The 16,685-nt window shown below is 48.9% G+C and overlaps 1 protein-coding gene across 2 annotated transcripts in view; it reads right to left on the reverse strand.

Moving 5' to 3' along the window:
* Positions 1 to 16,685, reverse strand: part of CAPN2 (calpain 2) — a 70,774-nt gene that overhangs the window by 14,807 nt on the left and 39,282 nt on the right. The window contains exons 3-15 of one of the 2 annotated variants that reach the window (XM_077149147.1): positions 16,313 to 16,431; positions 15,520 to 15,653; positions 14,223 to 14,391; positions 13,001 to 13,084; positions 11,482 to 11,567; positions 10,601 to 10,675; positions 9,351 to 9,511; positions 7,317 to 7,486; positions 6,099 to 6,110; positions 5,035 to 5,246; positions 3,042 to 3,078; positions 1,924 to 1,989; positions 672 to 729 (exon numbers count right to left, since the gene is read on the reverse strand). In XM_077149147.1, the coding sequence (XP_077005262.1) occupies positions 672 to 729; positions 1,924 to 1,989; positions 3,042 to 3,078; positions 5,035 to 5,246; positions 6,099 to 6,110; positions 7,317 to 7,486; positions 9,351 to 9,511; positions 10,601 to 10,675; positions 11,482 to 11,567; positions 13,001 to 13,084; positions 14,223 to 14,391; positions 15,520 to 15,653; positions 16,313 to 16,431 (1,383 nt within the window). The remainder of the gene's footprint in view (positions 1 to 671; positions 730 to 1,923; positions 1,990 to 3,041; positions 3,079 to 5,034; positions 5,247 to 6,098; positions 6,111 to 7,316; positions 7,487 to 9,350; positions 9,512 to 10,600; positions 10,676 to 11,481; positions 11,568 to 13,000; positions 13,085 to 14,222; positions 14,392 to 15,519; positions 15,654 to 16,312; positions 16,432 to 16,685) is intronic. The other variant, XM_077149148.1, reaches the window with a different exon arrangement.

Below are 16,685 nucleotides of genomic sequence, written 5' to 3' on the forward strand. Positions count from 1 at the left end.
CTGGAGGCTTGCAGTTGTTTGCTTGGCCCACTGGCTTAAGTGACTTGACATTTCAGACTAGACTTATTTATACACAATTGGGAGATGAGGCCTGTTAATCTCTCTTTCTCTTAGTTTCGGCACAGGTATAAGATGGTCCATTGACCTTTCCATGCTGGCTCATCAGTGGGATTTTATCACTATATCAATGTTTCCCCACTAAATACAGCCACAGAATTCAAGAACTCGGGAATGCTTTCTGGCTCCCATTATCTGTGCTGCCTCAGTCTTTTCTTATCGATTTGCCATCATAATAGCTGCCATTTGTTGACACAGGCTCTGTGCTAGGCAATTCCCACATTTAAGGCTTTCAACTACTCTAAGAGCCAAGCAAAAATGCCTATTTTGTAGATAAGGAAACATGTGAGAGAGGCTACATGACTTGGTTTAGATCATAAAGTGGTGGAAATTTGGACTTGATCTTTGGCCTCTGGAAAATTTTGTTCATTTAAAAAAAATTACATTATATAAGAGCTCCCTTCATCCAATTCTTTGGGGGTAACAGTGTCTGTAGGAGTAGGGAGTGATGCTTTAGCCACAGCAGCCAGTATGTAGAAGGGAAGGATTCCATGTTCCCTCATGCCCATAGGAGGAGGATCAGGATGAGAGATTTACAGTGAGGGGATACTTACGCTTTGCTAGAACTCTTCTCAGGATTGTCTGCAACTCAAAGGCAGAAATCTCTGCATCCTGTGGACATGCAAACAGAGCACCATTACTCCCTCCTGCAGAGACAGATGCACAGGGTGGCAGGTGTGCACTGGACCCCTCCTCTGTTTAATCTTGTTCCAGCCCTTGTGAGGGGCATTAGGTAGGCCTAGGGAAGCATCTATAATCTGCAAGTCTGACAGCCCTGTATGCTGCTGCTGCTGTTCCAGACCACACTTTGAGTGGCACTGCCACAGCCCAGTCATCCATGTTTTAACATACAGTGTGCTCTACGGGGAATTCATTCAACATTTCTTTGCTGTAAAGAAGAAAGAATAAATTCTCCACCCTACCCAAGTTTGTGTCTTAGTTCTCTCATACTGTTTCTCCTGTCCAGCATGAATTCCTCATCCCTTACAACTCAAAATCTCAGGCTTTCTGTAAAACTGACTAAAACAAACTAGCTGCCCCTAAGAATGGTGTAGCCCTTTCTCCATTGTGTCGGGGCTCCTCAGAACTTCTTCAGGTACTTCCATTTACTTACGCCTATTAAGTGTAATCGAGGCGCAATTGCCTTTGTTTAAAATTGAGACTGACTGTAGTCATTTTTGCTTTTGGGGGGTGTGTGTGTATGACTCATGTCAGCAGGAAAATAAGTCGCTAGAATGCCCCTTTCCCTTGAGAAACTGGGAAGAGGAAAACAGGTGAGTTTTTGGCTAAGGAAAGGGAGGCCCAGATGAGCTCGATAGTAGATACTGGACAGGGCTAAATTTGTGTGTGTGTGTGTGTGTGTGTGTTGGGAGGAAAGAGGGCTGAATAATTTTGTAGAAAACTGCAATCTAAATGGCTGAGGGATTTTTTTAGGACAGGGAAGTCAATTACAATACTGAGTTGTAAGCTGTTTGCATTTTTGTGACTTGAAATACTTTCCTTTCCTCAAATGCTCATAAATGAATTGCTTTTGTGGAAATCCAGGATATGGGGCTGAGTTCCATGTCTCAGTGGGCATGGACAGAGAAAATAAAACAGCGACAAGATGAGAACAAAAACCCCTTGAAAGGAGAAACCCAGAGCCAGTATTGTGCATGAAAACGGAGGCCTCTGGCAATGGGTGGAGACCTTAAGGAAGACCCGTTCTCCTTTGCTTTTGTTCAGTTTGTTTATTCTCCCCTTTAAATGGAAGTTTTTTCCTTTGTATTAGGCAAAGTGCATAACGGAGGTTTTTGGAATATCTACCTCTCCTGCCAACTGGGCGAACAGTTTTCTGAATCCATCATCAATGTCATCCTCGCTGATATCAATCTGGAGGTGAGCGGCAGAAACAGAAATAAGAAAACATGGGTCAGAGCAAAGAATGATCACAAGGTCTCCCTTCCATGGCTGCCAGCTGGCCCTCTTCCTAGCTCTCCAACTCCATCCTCCCTTTGTAGGTTCTCTTGGGCCTGAATTCTAAGGTTATTGGGATTGAGATCAAGGACAGTGTGCAGAATTAATGATAGAATTTCTTTCCAGTTAAAACACATGAGAGGGAATATAAACCGTGTGGGAAGGAGTTATACTCAAATTTCTCACAACAGGTATCTTCTCTAGCATCCAATCCAAATCACCTTTCATGATCCACTCCAAAAGGCACTGGTAAGCTTAATGCCTAGCCGGAGTGTCATGGAAGAATTTTGACAGTGGCTACTGAGTGTAGCCCATGGGTCCCTTTGAAATTGTTCAGCCTCTTACTCAATAGAGACAAGCACAGAGCTTCAGCTACTGAAGCCACCTCAGTTCCCAGGACAGAAGAGAAGGATGTATCTCACGTGACTCCAAAGCTATGCCTATCGGTGGTGCTCTCCTCCCTTCACTTTGGATATGCTGATGTTCAGCAGAATTTGCAGTTCCCGAACTGAAGCCCTAAAATACCTTCAGGATTGTTACTGAGTCACAATTTTTGGAACGCTTAGGAACTTGAGAAATCATGTCATGCAGCTCTTTCATTTTCATCTCATTTCAGAGGAGCAATCCAAGGTCCAACAAGGAAAAGTAACAAGAATTTTGTTCCTCCAGCCCTCAGTGCTGCGTGGAGGTGCCTCCTTGTCCCAGCCCTCTCCATGCAGAGGGCCTAACTCAGCCCTAACAGGAAAGGAACTGGACCCCACACCCAGCACAGTGGCCAGAGCCCAGGCAGGGAGAGACCCTCTGATTCCCACTGCATCTTCCTGCTGTATCCTGCATTTTAATCCGTGTTTATGAAGTCTTAGGGGCCTCCTAAACTCTTGATATTATTTTTTGCTGCTCTGTTCTCTGGGCTGTCCGTGACAGAGAGAGGGTGGGACTCAAGGGGTTAGTTGTAAGTTTGTAAGTACCTCTTCAAGGTTGGCCTCAATTTCATCATCGACAACCCTGGAAATAGAAGGAAAGTATATGTTACTGGAAAGGAGGCTAGGGCAAAAAACAAAGTGTTGCAGAAATCATTGCTAAAATTGAAGGGCAACATTAAAATCCAGCTTGGGGTGGGGGTGACAGGATGATTCTGTGTCCCAAGTTTATATGATAGCAGATCACCTAAAGAGCAGAAATTAAGACACAAATGATCCATGGGAAGTGTCATGGCCAAAATAACTTGGAAAGTTGGAGATTTTTGTTTGCTAGTTTTCAGTCTTTAATAAATAGCACAATCTTTCCATCTGGTACAGTTCTAGTATTTTAGGCATCTCATTCAGTGCTGCCCTGAAGGAACAGCTCTTAAGTTCCAGCTGAAATGCTCTTCACCCTGGTAAACATATTGTCTACCCTTTTGTGTAAGGTTGAGAAGGCAGGCAGTGTGGAGGCCTTGTGTTATTTCAACAGAAGCACAGGCACTGGGTAATTTATTCCTGTGCACAGGCCTGCATATAAGGATGTCTTCTGCTTTATGAAGCAGATAAGGGTATCTCCTTGACCTGAGCATCCTCATAGAAGAAAAGATAAAGGGACCTCTTGTGGCTGATAGAATCTGGAACAGATTAATATCTTGGGACAAGGAAATTAGACACCTTTATGGGCAGGGGGAAGGGAGGGCTGTCCTATTGGGGTGGAGAAAAGAGTTGAACTGAGGGAACTGAGGCTCCCCTTGGACACTGCCTTGTGATTGGCAGGGAGGAGCAGTACTGAGTTTGATGCACACCAGTGTCATTCAGGTGCCATCTGGTCAAGTTCCCATTTCTGTGTCAGTGGGGACTGCAAGCTGAACACACGAGGCTTCCTCCAAGGATCCTAGTGGCAGCTGCGAGGGAAAGTTCCTTCCCTGTGGCAAGCTTAGCAACAGAAGAGAACCCATCGATGGCAGGAAACCTACAGCCACACTGTAGTGACGTGTGCCCTGCACTTGCAGCTGACTAGCAGTGTTTTCTCTCCTAAACAGCATCCTGATTTCTCATGTGAAATAATTTCTCTGTCATTTATTGTCTGGAAGCAAGGATAATTCCCTGCTTCTACCTCCCACTGCCCTCGTCCCTCTACAGGAGCCAGCAGGCTGGGTGGCTGACTGGTGCCCAGGCCCCACCACTCTCTACTGGGTCTCTGGATGTGAGCAAGGGGCAGAGGTGACCTAGCAGCTGCTCTGGCTCCTGCTTCCATGCCCAGGAACCTCCAGCACTTCCTTGGTTCCTGCCTTTCTTCATCTCATCCACCTGCCTCCCAACCATTTTGGACTCCCAAAGGCCTTTCACTGTTTGTCCTTTTGCTTAAGTTGTCCAAGGGTGATTCTGTCCCTTGCAGCCATGTACCCAACCGAATATACATGGCTGAGGCAGTGGGCAAAGTGGCAGGAACCTGTGTGAATAGAGGCCACTGAGCAGTGGACTAGAGATGATACTGAAACTGACAGTGGCAGGAAGCGGTAATGCCAGCCACAAAAGGGTACTCAGACAGCTGGGAGCCAATGAGGAAGGGGAGGGACCTGGAGGCCTAATGACTATGATAGGGAGAGGATATCACTTATATCCTTGGGGGCTGTCCAGGCCAGTGGAGAATTAGACCAGAACTGCCCACTTTTCTCCAAATGATGAGAGGGGGTTCAGAGGTAGTCTAATACGGGTCATTTAAATGAAAATAATTCAGTAATCCAGACACACAACTGTGAAATTAGATTCTACAATTCACTCTACAATCAAAATATCCTTGAGCGACTTTTTTCTTTGCTTATTTGACTATAACACTAAAAAATTCTTCGATCCCTCAAATTCCCATACCAACCCTTTGAAGCAGGCAGGAATGATGGATAAAGAAATCAATATTCAGAGGAGCTATTTATGGGTCAAGAAGAGATTAACGGATAAAGAAGGGGTGTGGGGGAAGAAGGGGGCCAAAACAACCTACTGGTAGTCAGCTTTCTTTTCAGAAAATACGCGAATGCAGAAATCGCCGTCCTTGTTGGGTTCGAAAGTGGAAGGCACTATGATGTACTCGCCCGCCGGCAGCTTAAAGCGGTTGAGCACCTCACGGAGGTTGATGAAGGTATCTGACCGCTCCCGCGCTCTGTGCGTCAGGAAGAAGTTTTTGCTGAGGTGGATGTTGGTCTGCCCTGTGAACTGATGGATAAACAGAGAAACAAGTGGAAGTAGCGGGGCAAAAGGCTCCACAGACATGTCTTTTCCACTTATCGAGATAAAAGGATTACAGTGACAATGTCTGCCTCATTTAGATATAAAGCAAACTTTCTACCCCAAACAAGTGTCCACTGAGAAACTCGTAGGCATACATGCAACGGGGGCCCTTCAGTCGCTCAGCTCTCTCAGCAGAGATGCCCCACTTCCCACAGGAAGTTAATTCCTCGGCCTTCACACAGGGGCACAGAAGACATCTAAGGAAGAAGGCCGTGTGACGACACAGGCAGAGATTGGAGGATATAGCTGCAAGCCAAGAATTGCCGAGGATTGCCAGCAGAAGTTAGGAAGAGGCAGGGAACGATTCTTCTGTTTTTAAAATTCTACTTTTAGAGACAAACACTACCCCCTTCCTTGCCCCACCAAACAAGGTTTCCCTAGAGCCTTCTGAGGGAGCCTGACCCTGCTGATACACTGATCTTGGACTTCTCGCCTCCCAAACTGTGAAAGGATTGTTTTAAGCCACCTAGTGGTAGTACTTTCTTATGGCAGCTGTAGGAGACGAATGCAGTTGTCTACCTGGAAAGAAACCATGCGTGGGCTCTGCCAGGCGGCGAGGAAGCAGCAAGCCATACAAGGAAGCCCTGGATACCTTGACTTGAAACTTAGACCAGTGGGATCTAGAACCTGGGCCCCTCAGCAGGAGGAGAATCATCCTTCACAGCCACCAGCCCTCCCCAGGCTTCATGAGATCCCCTGAGCTCCGGCAGCCTCAGCCTCTTGCTGGCTGATGAACCTGAATCCTCAGGAACAGGAACTAATGCAAGCCAGACATACCTCCTCTGGCACCTGCAAAGGTAAAGAGAGCCACGCTTAATTCTGATTCTGGGAAAGCTGCAAATAAAAAGCCATCACTCTGATTGTCTCTTTTATTACCCCCTTTCCTTGGAAGCTTTAGCAATATTAGCCAAATCAACATGATAATTATTTTCCAAGAAACTCAAAGCATTTCCACCTTAAAAAAAAATCTTATGACGTGGCAATTTATTTTAACTTATAAAGTCCACATTTATAGACCAAAAAGCAAAGGCATGGAGATGTGAAAGGACATGTCTAAGGTCTCTTAGCAGGGGAGCACAGCTGTACCCAGAGAAAGCAGGTGGGCTCCTATTCTTTGGGTTAGGAGCATGTGTCAGTTCTAGGCTTCTGTCTGTCACAGCCAGCCTGTGTTTCCTACTTCCTCTCTCTGGTCTTGGTTTCCTCATCTCTAAAATGGGACCAAATGATCACCAACATCCTTCCCAGCTCTGCAAATCCATGTCTGCATTTCCAAGTGCATGGGGGTGATGGAGGACCATATCTCACAATTCAGTTTGCACTGTCCCTGGAGCTATTCTGTCCCACATCTGAAATCCTCAACTGCTATTTCAGAGACCAAGGGGTATGGAATTATGGGCACTTTTAGAACTGATGGTACTTGCCCAGCTCTTGCCCAAATCCATTTCTCAGGTGGGTGAATGGTATGCAGTCAGTGTCCCGCCAGGGGAAGCCACATTGCCGGTGAGGACACCTTCTCCCTTGACCCCCTTGTCCAGGTTTCACTAGAGGTGTGCTGATAAACTGGTTCTCGGGGAATGGCAAGAGCCCTGATTTGTAGTATCTGCCAATTTCCATGGTAGAAAGACCCCCAGCGTTGTTCTCAGGTCAGTGTGTCCTCACTGATCACAGGGCTGGGAAAAGATGCACACATTCCGGCTTTCGGGAGCTGGGGGGGGGGGGGGCTGGCTCCCACACAGCATGGCACACCACCCATCAAATAAAAATGTACCCCCACACCCGCTGCTCTGACGTCTCCCTTTAGAGTGGGGACCCCTTTGCAGCTCTCTGAGGCTCCTGGAAGTTCTCCTAAGACTGGCCGGGCCTGTAGCTTTGCTCTTCCTTGGCCAAGACCCCTGTCTGGGTCCCATCCCCAGTCCTGCCTCCGGGGTTGGCCTTCCACAGAGAGGCTGGGAGGGCAGAGGAGGAAGGGGGGGCCCGCCTCTGGCCTGCGCGCACCTCGTAGATGCCGAAGCCGATGGTGTGCATGTCCTCGCCCATCTTCCTCTGCCGCCGCCGGTGCTTCTGGATGAGGCCCACCAGGAAGGTGCAGCCGCTCTCTCCGTCCTCCTGGTCCTCATCCTCCTCCTCCAGCTTGATCAGGTACTGAGGGTTCATCCAGAAGGTATCTGCAGCCAGAGAGGGCCGGGGCAGTCAGCCGGGGCAGCCCGGACGGGCTAGCACTGTCAGCACCGGCGTGGGCGGTGGGAGGAGCCTACAGGAACCCCGCCCCCCGGCAATGGGGTGGGGCAGCAGGAGCAGAGTCCAGGAGGGGCTGGTGGGCAGCGCCCTGCCGGTGAGCAAGGTGCAATGGGGGGCTGCGGAGAGAGGACGCCCCGTTGTGGCTGAGTCTCTTGGGGATCCTCTTGCAGTTCTCTCTCTCTCTCCTGCCCTCAGTCTGGCTTGTCTTGGGGACTGTTTCTATCACCTGGAAGCAGAGTGGTTAGAGCCCCAGGCACAAGTTTCCTTCGGCTCGGCTTGCAGCTCCCCTAGCAGTACTTTCCTGTCATCATGCTCTAAGGGGAAAGGAAGGATTGGCCAAGCTGTGTTGGCAGAGGAGATTCAGGGCTGTGTTCTCCCCTCAGTGAACCCAGAGGCCAGGAACAGCGTGTGCACAATATCAGCCTTGCATTTTGTGTCCCTCGCCCTCGCTACCCTATCCCTCTGCCTACGCTCGTGGCGTCTCAACAGTCCCCATTTCCAAAACCTGTTTACAGGAAGGATCTGGTATTCATTCATGGTTAAGGGTAACTGTGCTGACTGCCTACTCTAACAGGAAAAACTCTAACTGTGGAATTAGCAGCATCATCTAATGCAGCAGGCCTCGGGCTGCTGCCAGTTTCTGTAAATAAAGTTGTATTGGAAATGCCCATTTGATTAAATAGGATTGCCTTTGGACTACAGCAGGAGAGTTGAGTAATTCCAGTAGAGCCTGGATGGCCCTCAAAACTGAAATACTCTCTGGGCCCTCTACAGAGAGTTTGATCTAGAGGGTAAGGGAGGTAATAGTGTGGGAGGCGGAGGGTCTTCTCTGCACCTCTGAATCCACCACTTGGTGGCTGCGTACTTGAGGTGAAGGAGGAAGAGCCCCACATCTGGAGGTACCAGCCAGCTGGTCCCAGTGAGCCTACTTGCTCTGTGGCCCTGGTAAGCCCTTGGAGCCTCAGTTCCCTCGTCTATAACAGAGAATCAAGCTATGACAATGATCTGCCCACCCGAGTACTGAGAGTCAGACTGCTTGGGTTCACAGCCCAGCTTCCTACACTGCAAGGCTGAACCTCTCTAAGGCCTCCATTTCCTCATCTTGAAGACAGAGATGGTCATCAGAGGCCTGTCCTGAAAGTCTGTGGTAAGGGTCAAATGGAATAATATATACAAAGCACCTAGAGTAGGTCCTAGCACAGAGTGTGTTTGCTCCATACTCGGCAGCTACTGTCAGGGTTAGGGGATTCTGAGGGTGGAAGGGGAGTGGAGGATTGAGCCATCAGGGCAGAAGGGCCCAGAGAAATCCCCACCCTCCTCTCAGTAGGGGGTTAGTCCACATTTGCTGAATGAGTGGGGCAGGTGGGAGGGCTGCTGGCCACAGCGAGGACCTGGTATGCAGAGGGGCCTCTGGATGCGGTGGGTGTGGGTCCCTGCAGGGCTTGGCTGCCTGGGCTCAGGGTGGATAAGGGCGCTCCTGGGGGCGGTGGGGGGAGTGGGATTGTGCACAGATTCAGTGGGCACAGCGGAAGGTCACAGGTGCCAGTAAAGGACATCAAAGAAATAGCAAGTCATGGCTTCTACCTATGGAAAAGAAGCAAATGAATGCAGAAGATAATGGGCTGAGAAAATAGAGAAGGATGGCAGTCTGGGGCTCAGGGAGGAGGGAGATGGAGAGGATCTATGTGAGTGAGGGCTGCTCCTCTAGGCTGCCAGGCTGGGGGATGGCACACGGGGTAGGGTGAGGGGCGTCCTTGGCCTCTCATGCCCCAGCACGGTGACAGGCCTTACTCGGGTAGTTCCTGCAGCCTCCTGCGGTAGAACCCCGCCTCCAGTTCCCATCTTTCTTGGTGAGTTTCCACTTCTTATAGGAATCGCTGGTGAGAGTGTCGGGGGTCAGGTTGCAGATCTCCAGGCGGGAATAGTGCCTCAGGAAGTCACTGAAAGACATCCTGGCAAAAGCAGACACACAAGCATCCCACAGTTACAAGAGGATGCACCGGTAAGCTCTGACCTTCCATCTAAGGCCAGATGAGGAGCGCCCAGGAGATGGCTCCTTGGGACTGAACGGGCACGAGTTCTGGTCCTTACTATGCTACCTTCTAGCTGGATGACTTCAAGCAAGTTACTTAAACTTCTCTGAAGCTCAGGATGCTTCTCTATAAAAACGGGAGAAGGAATATCAAATGATGTTGTATATGGGGACTCATTTAGTAAAATGCAAGTTCTGTACAGATGTCCATGGTCCTCAGGGTTGCACAGACTCACAGACAAGTGGGTCTGCTGCTGCTGGCTAAGGGACCAGTGCTTCAGGGGCTGGGTAGAATCTCCAGGAACCAGTTAGGAGAAAGGCCCCATTTTTCTCCTAATTTTCTTTTGGCATCTGAGCATTCATTCCTCTCAGCCTTCTTTGTTTGTAAAGCTGCTCAGTTTTTTTTTTTTTTTTATTAATTAAAAAAAGAATTAACAAAACAATTAGAAATCATTCCAATCTACATGTACAATCAGTAATTCTTAATAACATCACATAGTTGCATATTCATCATTTCTTAGTACATTTGCATCGATTTAGAAAAAGAAATAAAAAGACAACAGAATAAGAATTAAAACAATAATAGAAAGAAAAAAAAACAAAAAAAATAAAGCTGCTCAGTTTTAAACCCTTTGTTGAGCTAGCCACATTGAAGTCAATTAGATTTAAGAACGTTTTGCTCAATGTTGCATAGTGAATCACTGAGAGGAATTTAAAATAATGACAACAAAAACAACAACAACGAAACCAGGATTCTGTCTCTTCTCTACTGGAATAATAATCTCATTTCTGGTTGACACTTTTTTCTAGTTAGAAACCTGCCCTTTACATGGGCAGGCACTGGGAATCAAACCCGGGTCCTCGGGCATGGCAGGCAAGCATTCTTACCTGCTGAGCCACCGTGGCTCGCCCCCCCCCCTTTTTTTTTTTTTAACTAACAATTTTCTAGTAAAAAAACCAACAACACGGAGGCAGATGCATCTTTCCCTGAAGACGCTTCTAAACTTACCAGAATTCCCCATCTTCATGCTGATTGGTCAGCCTTTCTCTGACCTCTGGGTCTATAGTGTTCCAGTTCGGGCAGCTGGAAAACAGCAATGGGAGAGGTATGAGAAGCAGTAAGGGGGATGATGACGTCCCCCCCCAGGACCCCAAAAGTTTCGGAACAGGGATGTCGACCCTCACCTCTGAGGGCCAGGAGCCCCAGGGGAGGAAGGCAAGGGGATGATTTATCCTGGGAGTTGTTGACCAGGAGAGCCCAGAAATGGAATACAACCCACCAGTGAGCGAGAGGAAGTAGCATCAACTGCCCAAACCGAGATGGGCTTGCCTCTGTTTTAGGGGAAAGTGAAAGTCTGACGAGGAGCGCTTGGCCCTGCAGCTGCCCTGGAAGCTTGTCCAGGTGTCTCTCTGCTGTGGCAGAGGTTACCTGGGATTGGGCCAGGGAAACGGTGGGAGAACTGCAGGTACCCTGCTGTGGAGGAGGAGAAAAGAGAAGCAGAAGGAAGGCTACAAGAGAGGCTCAAAGGAGGAGATTATACCCCAAATAGTTGAAACTATGGCAGGCCTAAGGGTGAGCTCCAGAAATCAACAGAGGAAGTTCTTTCTGGTCTTTGGCATAAAACTCACATCCTTGAAATAGAACAAGTGCTTGGTGGTGGCGGGGGAGGCATTTTTTTTTCCTGGAGGCTCAATGGAACGGTGAATTTGAGCTACAGAGGGAGTTAACCATGAGCTATAAAAGGAACAAGTATCACAGGAGCCCTGGGCTTTGCCAAAGGGCACCCGGACTGCTGAAAGTAGAGGCCCGGTTAAAAGACCCTTAGAGGTGCCCCCGACACCTACGCTCTCGCTTCACCTGGTCCCACGATTCCAACCTGGGGCACCTACTTGTCATTCCATTTCCCGGTCCACTCCACTTCTCCCCAGGGATTTCGGATGCGGATCAGCTTCTGCAGGCTTCCTCTACTTTCAACCTGAGGAGAGAGGCGGACTTCAAGCCAGGCCTGCAATGACTCGGGCTCGAAGCCTCCTCGGCATGAGCCAGGGGAGGTTTGGGAGTGCGAGGCGTGAGGGTGGGACTGGTGGGGGACAAAAGGTGGAATGAGGTGTGACTTCCAAACCATTCGCTGCTCAGGTTTGGAAAGTGGGATCTGGGTCTGGGAGGCCCACAGCTAGCTAACCCTTCTGGTGAGCCTGATGCATAAACGTGCTTTTCTAGGCTGTGCTTTGGCATTTTACCTCTCTGAACCTCAGTTTAATGGACTATATCAGGATGCACTTTCACCGTAGGAACTCAGGGAAGCTTTGCCGCTTGTCACAAGAACACTCTGGCAATAACAAGCAAGCGCAGTACATGAGTCTTGCTTGAATCCTGGATTGAGGGGAGGGTCGCTAAAGGACATTTTGGGGAGGGGGAATTGGGAATATTTAAATATGGGTTATATATTAGATGATGTTATTTAATGAACATTCATTTCCTTGGGTATGATAATGGTACTGTATTATGTAAGAGAATGTCCTATTTTTAGGAGACCAATGCTCAAGTATTTAGCAGAAAGTATCTCGACATCTGCAACTTTCAAATGGCTCAGGAAAAGTATACAAACAGACAGAAAGCCGATGGGACAAAATGCTAACAACTGTTGGATCTCGAGGAACAGTATATATATTTTATTCTACTCATTCAGCTTCTCTGTAGATTTGAAATTTTCCAAAACAAAGATTTGGTGGCAGAGGAGGGGAAATTCAAAAAACAAAACATGTGAGAAGACCTAAAGTCTAATCTGGGTTTTGTAATTAACAGTGAACTTGGGCTGTCTAAGAATATCTATAGTAATAATAAGAGTGGTAGTACTGGAGAAAGATAGCAAGGACAGCTACCTATTAATGCACAATGTGATTTAATCAACCCAGCAATTTTAAAGATGAGGAAACTAAGGGACAGAGTTTGAATCACTTGCCCAGCCCCACAGATGGTAAGAGGCTGAGGCAGAGGCAGATTTGCACACATTTGGATTTAGAGATAACGGCTTCAAATGTGAAAAGAGATCAAATGTGAAAGCCCTTTAAAGAATATAAGCCACTATAAAACAGAAGCGAAGTGTTCTTTTATTATTTTCACTTGCCTGCTCCAGAATACCAAAGTTGTAATTTATAAACCCATTTGAAAGAAAAAAATTCCTAGGAGCCCGACACGCCGCCACCAGAGGGCAGCACGGCCCGCGCGCCGGCAGCTGGGCTCGGGAAGGGAAAACCCGATTCCAGTTCCAACTCCAGGAATGCGAGGTCCGTTTAGAAAGGGGATCTTGGTACGCACAAGCTCCACCCCGGGCAATCGCGGGCAGAATGTGCTTTTGGTTACTGTGTTAAGGAGGTAGGCCCCTAGAAGTCCTTGCTAGGCAGTTACCTCCTCGGCTGCGGTGACCGAGTACGCGTGCCCCTTCACCAGCTTCTGGAACGTGATGGCCTCCGAGTCCGCAGCGCTGGTGATCTGCGAACAGGGCGAGAGTCAGCCAGGGCCAGCGCCTTCTCCCTTCCACCCGCTCCTCCCTCCTCCGGGCCTACAAACGCCCCAGGGCTGTCCCTGACCCCGGACGTGCAAGCGAGAGCAGAGGGCCCTGGCCTGGGGAGGGAGGCCACAAAGTTGGCTTTGCCGCACCTGGAGGACCTCCGCCCCACTTTCTGATGCTGAAATGCTGTTAACAACCAGCAAAAATGTAAATGATGCAACCCTCCAGGAGGGCGAACACAGTCTGACATTAAAGCCCTGGCATTAGTGTGGAGGAGGGGGGGGGTGCGCAGGAGACGCAGGCCGGGCAGCGCTGAGTGGCTCAGAACAGATGCCTAGAAAGCATCACGAGTCCCCCAGATGCACCAGCCAGCAGCATGGGCTGTATACGAGGTCAGTTCTTTTGTCTATGGCCAGCACTCAGATTTTGTTTCTTCTGTATTAGAAACTCCTCAAAACCACTCCATTCTCTGTCTATTTTGATGAAGGTTGATATTTTTGCCTTGGTAATGGGAGGAAGGTTGAGAGTAGAAAGGGTCTTGTGCTTTGGCATGGTCCCAGAAAAAGTTTGAGAACAGGGTTCCAATCTGTTCCCATGTGGACCTGTTCCTGGAAGCAAGTGGGGCTGGGGTATTGGGTGCAGCCTTTGCTATGAGGCTCCTTGAGGACAGGACGTCTTGCCACCTCCCTTCCCCTGGTGAGGTTTGCCAGCTAGGCTGTTATGAGGAAATGGTTCCTTTCTGTCCCTTTGCCATTAACCCGGGTATAGTGAAGGAAATGGCTTCAGACACAGGCTGTATGGACTGGTGGGGATAGGGGTGGGTTGTCCCAAGAAGTCCTTCCCTAAGGACTGGCATAGAGCATAGGGCAGGGGGCTCTGCTGAGGGGTGGGGATTCAGAGGAGGGTAGAGAGGAAAAGGCAGGAGACACCATCACCCCATCAGTGGTACCCCAGACAGCCTGGCTGCTGCCTAACGACCCCTTACTCCAGGAGTAATGGGGTGGGCAAGGCATGGGGTAATGGTAACTAGGGGCAGAGGACTTCCTTGGTCCTGCTGGAGCCTCACCTCAGTGAGAGCAGACTGGGGATGGGGTGTCAGGGAGGGAGGCGTGGACTTACGTCGATGGAGCAGCCAAGGAGGGAACCTTTCTGCAGAGCCCTCTGGATGATCTTGAACAAGTTGGGAGGGGCCTTCCTCAACTCATACCACTCGGCGATGCCTCCGGTAAAGTCCTCGAAGCCCTCAGTGGTGGCACCCCCCGAGAGCGCTTCATAACAGCCATTGATCCTGTAAGAGGGAGCAGATGCTTCTGACACTCCTGCCTCTCAAAGTGATGCCCCCTTTGTTTGAGGCTCCAGGACCCTCTGCTCAAATTTTCCTTGGCTGTCTCCAACTCAGGGTGTCCAGGAAGGCAAGTTATCATCTCCACAGTGGCCATTTTCTAGGTACTTAGTGACTTTTTTTTGAAACCTTCATAAAATCTAAGAGTTGGAAGGCCAACAATGATCATCTGTTCCAATCTATCAAGTGTGCGCATTGATTTTTCCCACATCCTGGCAGGAAAGGGGACGTCTGGGTGTTGGTTGTTTGGCATTGATAGCTCAAAAACAAAAGACAACAATTCAACAGCCAAAGAGTTTGCCTGAGACATAGGCACTGTGTCTCGTGGGCTCTTTGCTTCCGGCTTCCCGTGTTGGAGTCTGACAGTTTGTCTGACTCTCCTATTTGAGCATCACTCACACCCCAGGTTCTCCCAGCTGGGTATGTGAATCCTGACCCTTCCCCCTGGGCCTAATGCTGTGAACAATGGAAGTCCACACCATGTCTTAGAGTCAGTGGCTTTGATGGAAGGGACTGAGACAGCAAGGCCAGAACTAGGTCTTTCCAGAAAGGGGCTGGCGGGGGACTTCCTGCTGAGAATGGCAGCTCTGAGCTGTACAGTTTGACTCTGGGCAACCTGTGTGGGAAGCAGCTGGGTGGGGTGTGTGGAAGCCATCTCTCATCAGTGACACCATATATTTCAGGCAAGTTTCTGTAATTTTCATACTTTTCATACTTTCATACAAAATCTGCAATGGGTAGATTTTGTCCATTGGCAAAAACTCTTTGCTGTCTTTAATTGGGAAAAAAAATATATAATATGACCTGCCAAGAAAGTTGAGAGTTCCTCCCCAAGGCCAGCACAATCAGCAGCACAACTTGTTCCTGTGCATGTGGTTAAAAATGGCAATAGCATAGTGTGGGCCAGCCTCCCTGCACGCACTGTGTCCTTGAATTTAGAGGTCTGTTTTGGTCAAAGTTGTCCTGTTTTAGAATAGAACTTCTATACAAAGTAGTCCTTGACTGTTTTCTGTTGTTTGGGAACCTGGGGCTGACTCGGGGGCAGGCTGTCAGGGGAGGGGCATGGTCACTCACTTGGCATAGGCCTTCTCCAGCAGGGCACTCCAGAACTCACTGCCTTCTGCTGAATGTACAAAGAGCAGCTCTCCATCCTTGGTGGGCAGCCTGTCGTCCACCACAACCTCCACCCACTCGCCATACTGCCAGAACTGCAGGACAAGGGGAAGGTAAGGGGGTGGCATGAGGTGACTAGAAATGGAGCCAGGGACAGCGTGGGGGCCCTGAGCCTCAGCTGCATCTGACTCCCTCCTGACCCCACCTTCCGGCTCCATTCCTTGAGCCGCCTCCTGGGACGAGATGCTCCTTCTAACGTCCCTACTGCATAGAGTCCTCACCAAGAAACTGAGGACAGAAGACACTCTTCATTCCCTCCAAATCCACACCCACTTCTCTAGCAGTCTATCTTGCACCTTAGGCTTTTACAAATGTTATTTCTCATTTACCAGGACGAAGGGAGGGAAATGAGGAGTTCCTTGGCATTTTGTCTCAGATCTCAAATAATAAACTTAAAAAACAAACAAACAAAAACTTGAGAATTACTGTTCCTGAGCATCCTGCTCTACTTCCCTCCTTGCAATGTCCCAAGAGGCTTCCAACTACTATCCCCACAGGGACCCACATCAAGGGTGGGTCAGGAACTTCCTGCTCTCTCTCAGCGTCCTTGGTGGATGTGTTTCTCACACTTGTAAGCAGCGTTGGTCTTGGGAGTCTGCAAGCACCAGAGACTAACAAACTTGGCCAAACCAGGGAACCAATTCCTAGTGCCCAGGACCTGTTGAAGAGAATCTCGAGGTAACCACCGAATTACCTGAAAGTGGAAGATCCCTGCATAATTTTCCTGGAAGCTCTGGTTTAAGGGAACAACTCGAGCCAGGACTTCTTCATTCAAGGTGAGGGAGGCAATGGCTGCCAGAAGCCAGCAGTCCCCTGTAAACACAGTACAAGGAATGCTCATTGAAGCCGAAGACAACCAATGAACAGAGTGATGTTTCAATCAGTTCTCACCTTAGGGTTAGGTAGGAGCATTTGGATAGTTTGAGGAGAATGCTAAGGGAGAAATGTTTTTGTTGTGTTGGTGGTTAGGTGGATTTGGGAGAGCTCATTCTCTGAAAGACTAAGTAGTCTCTGTAACGGCTGAACTGTGTTCTCAGAGTATTTGTAGAGTGAAGGAATCTCATTCA

This window comes from Tamandua tetradactyla, chromosome 2 (assembly GCF_023851605.1).
Source record: "Tamandua tetradactyla isolate mTamTet1 chromosome 2, mTamTet1.pri, whole genome shotgun sequence".
Taxonomy (NCBI): Eukaryota; Metazoa; Chordata; class Mammalia; order Pilosa; family Myrmecophagidae; genus Tamandua; species Tamandua tetradactyla.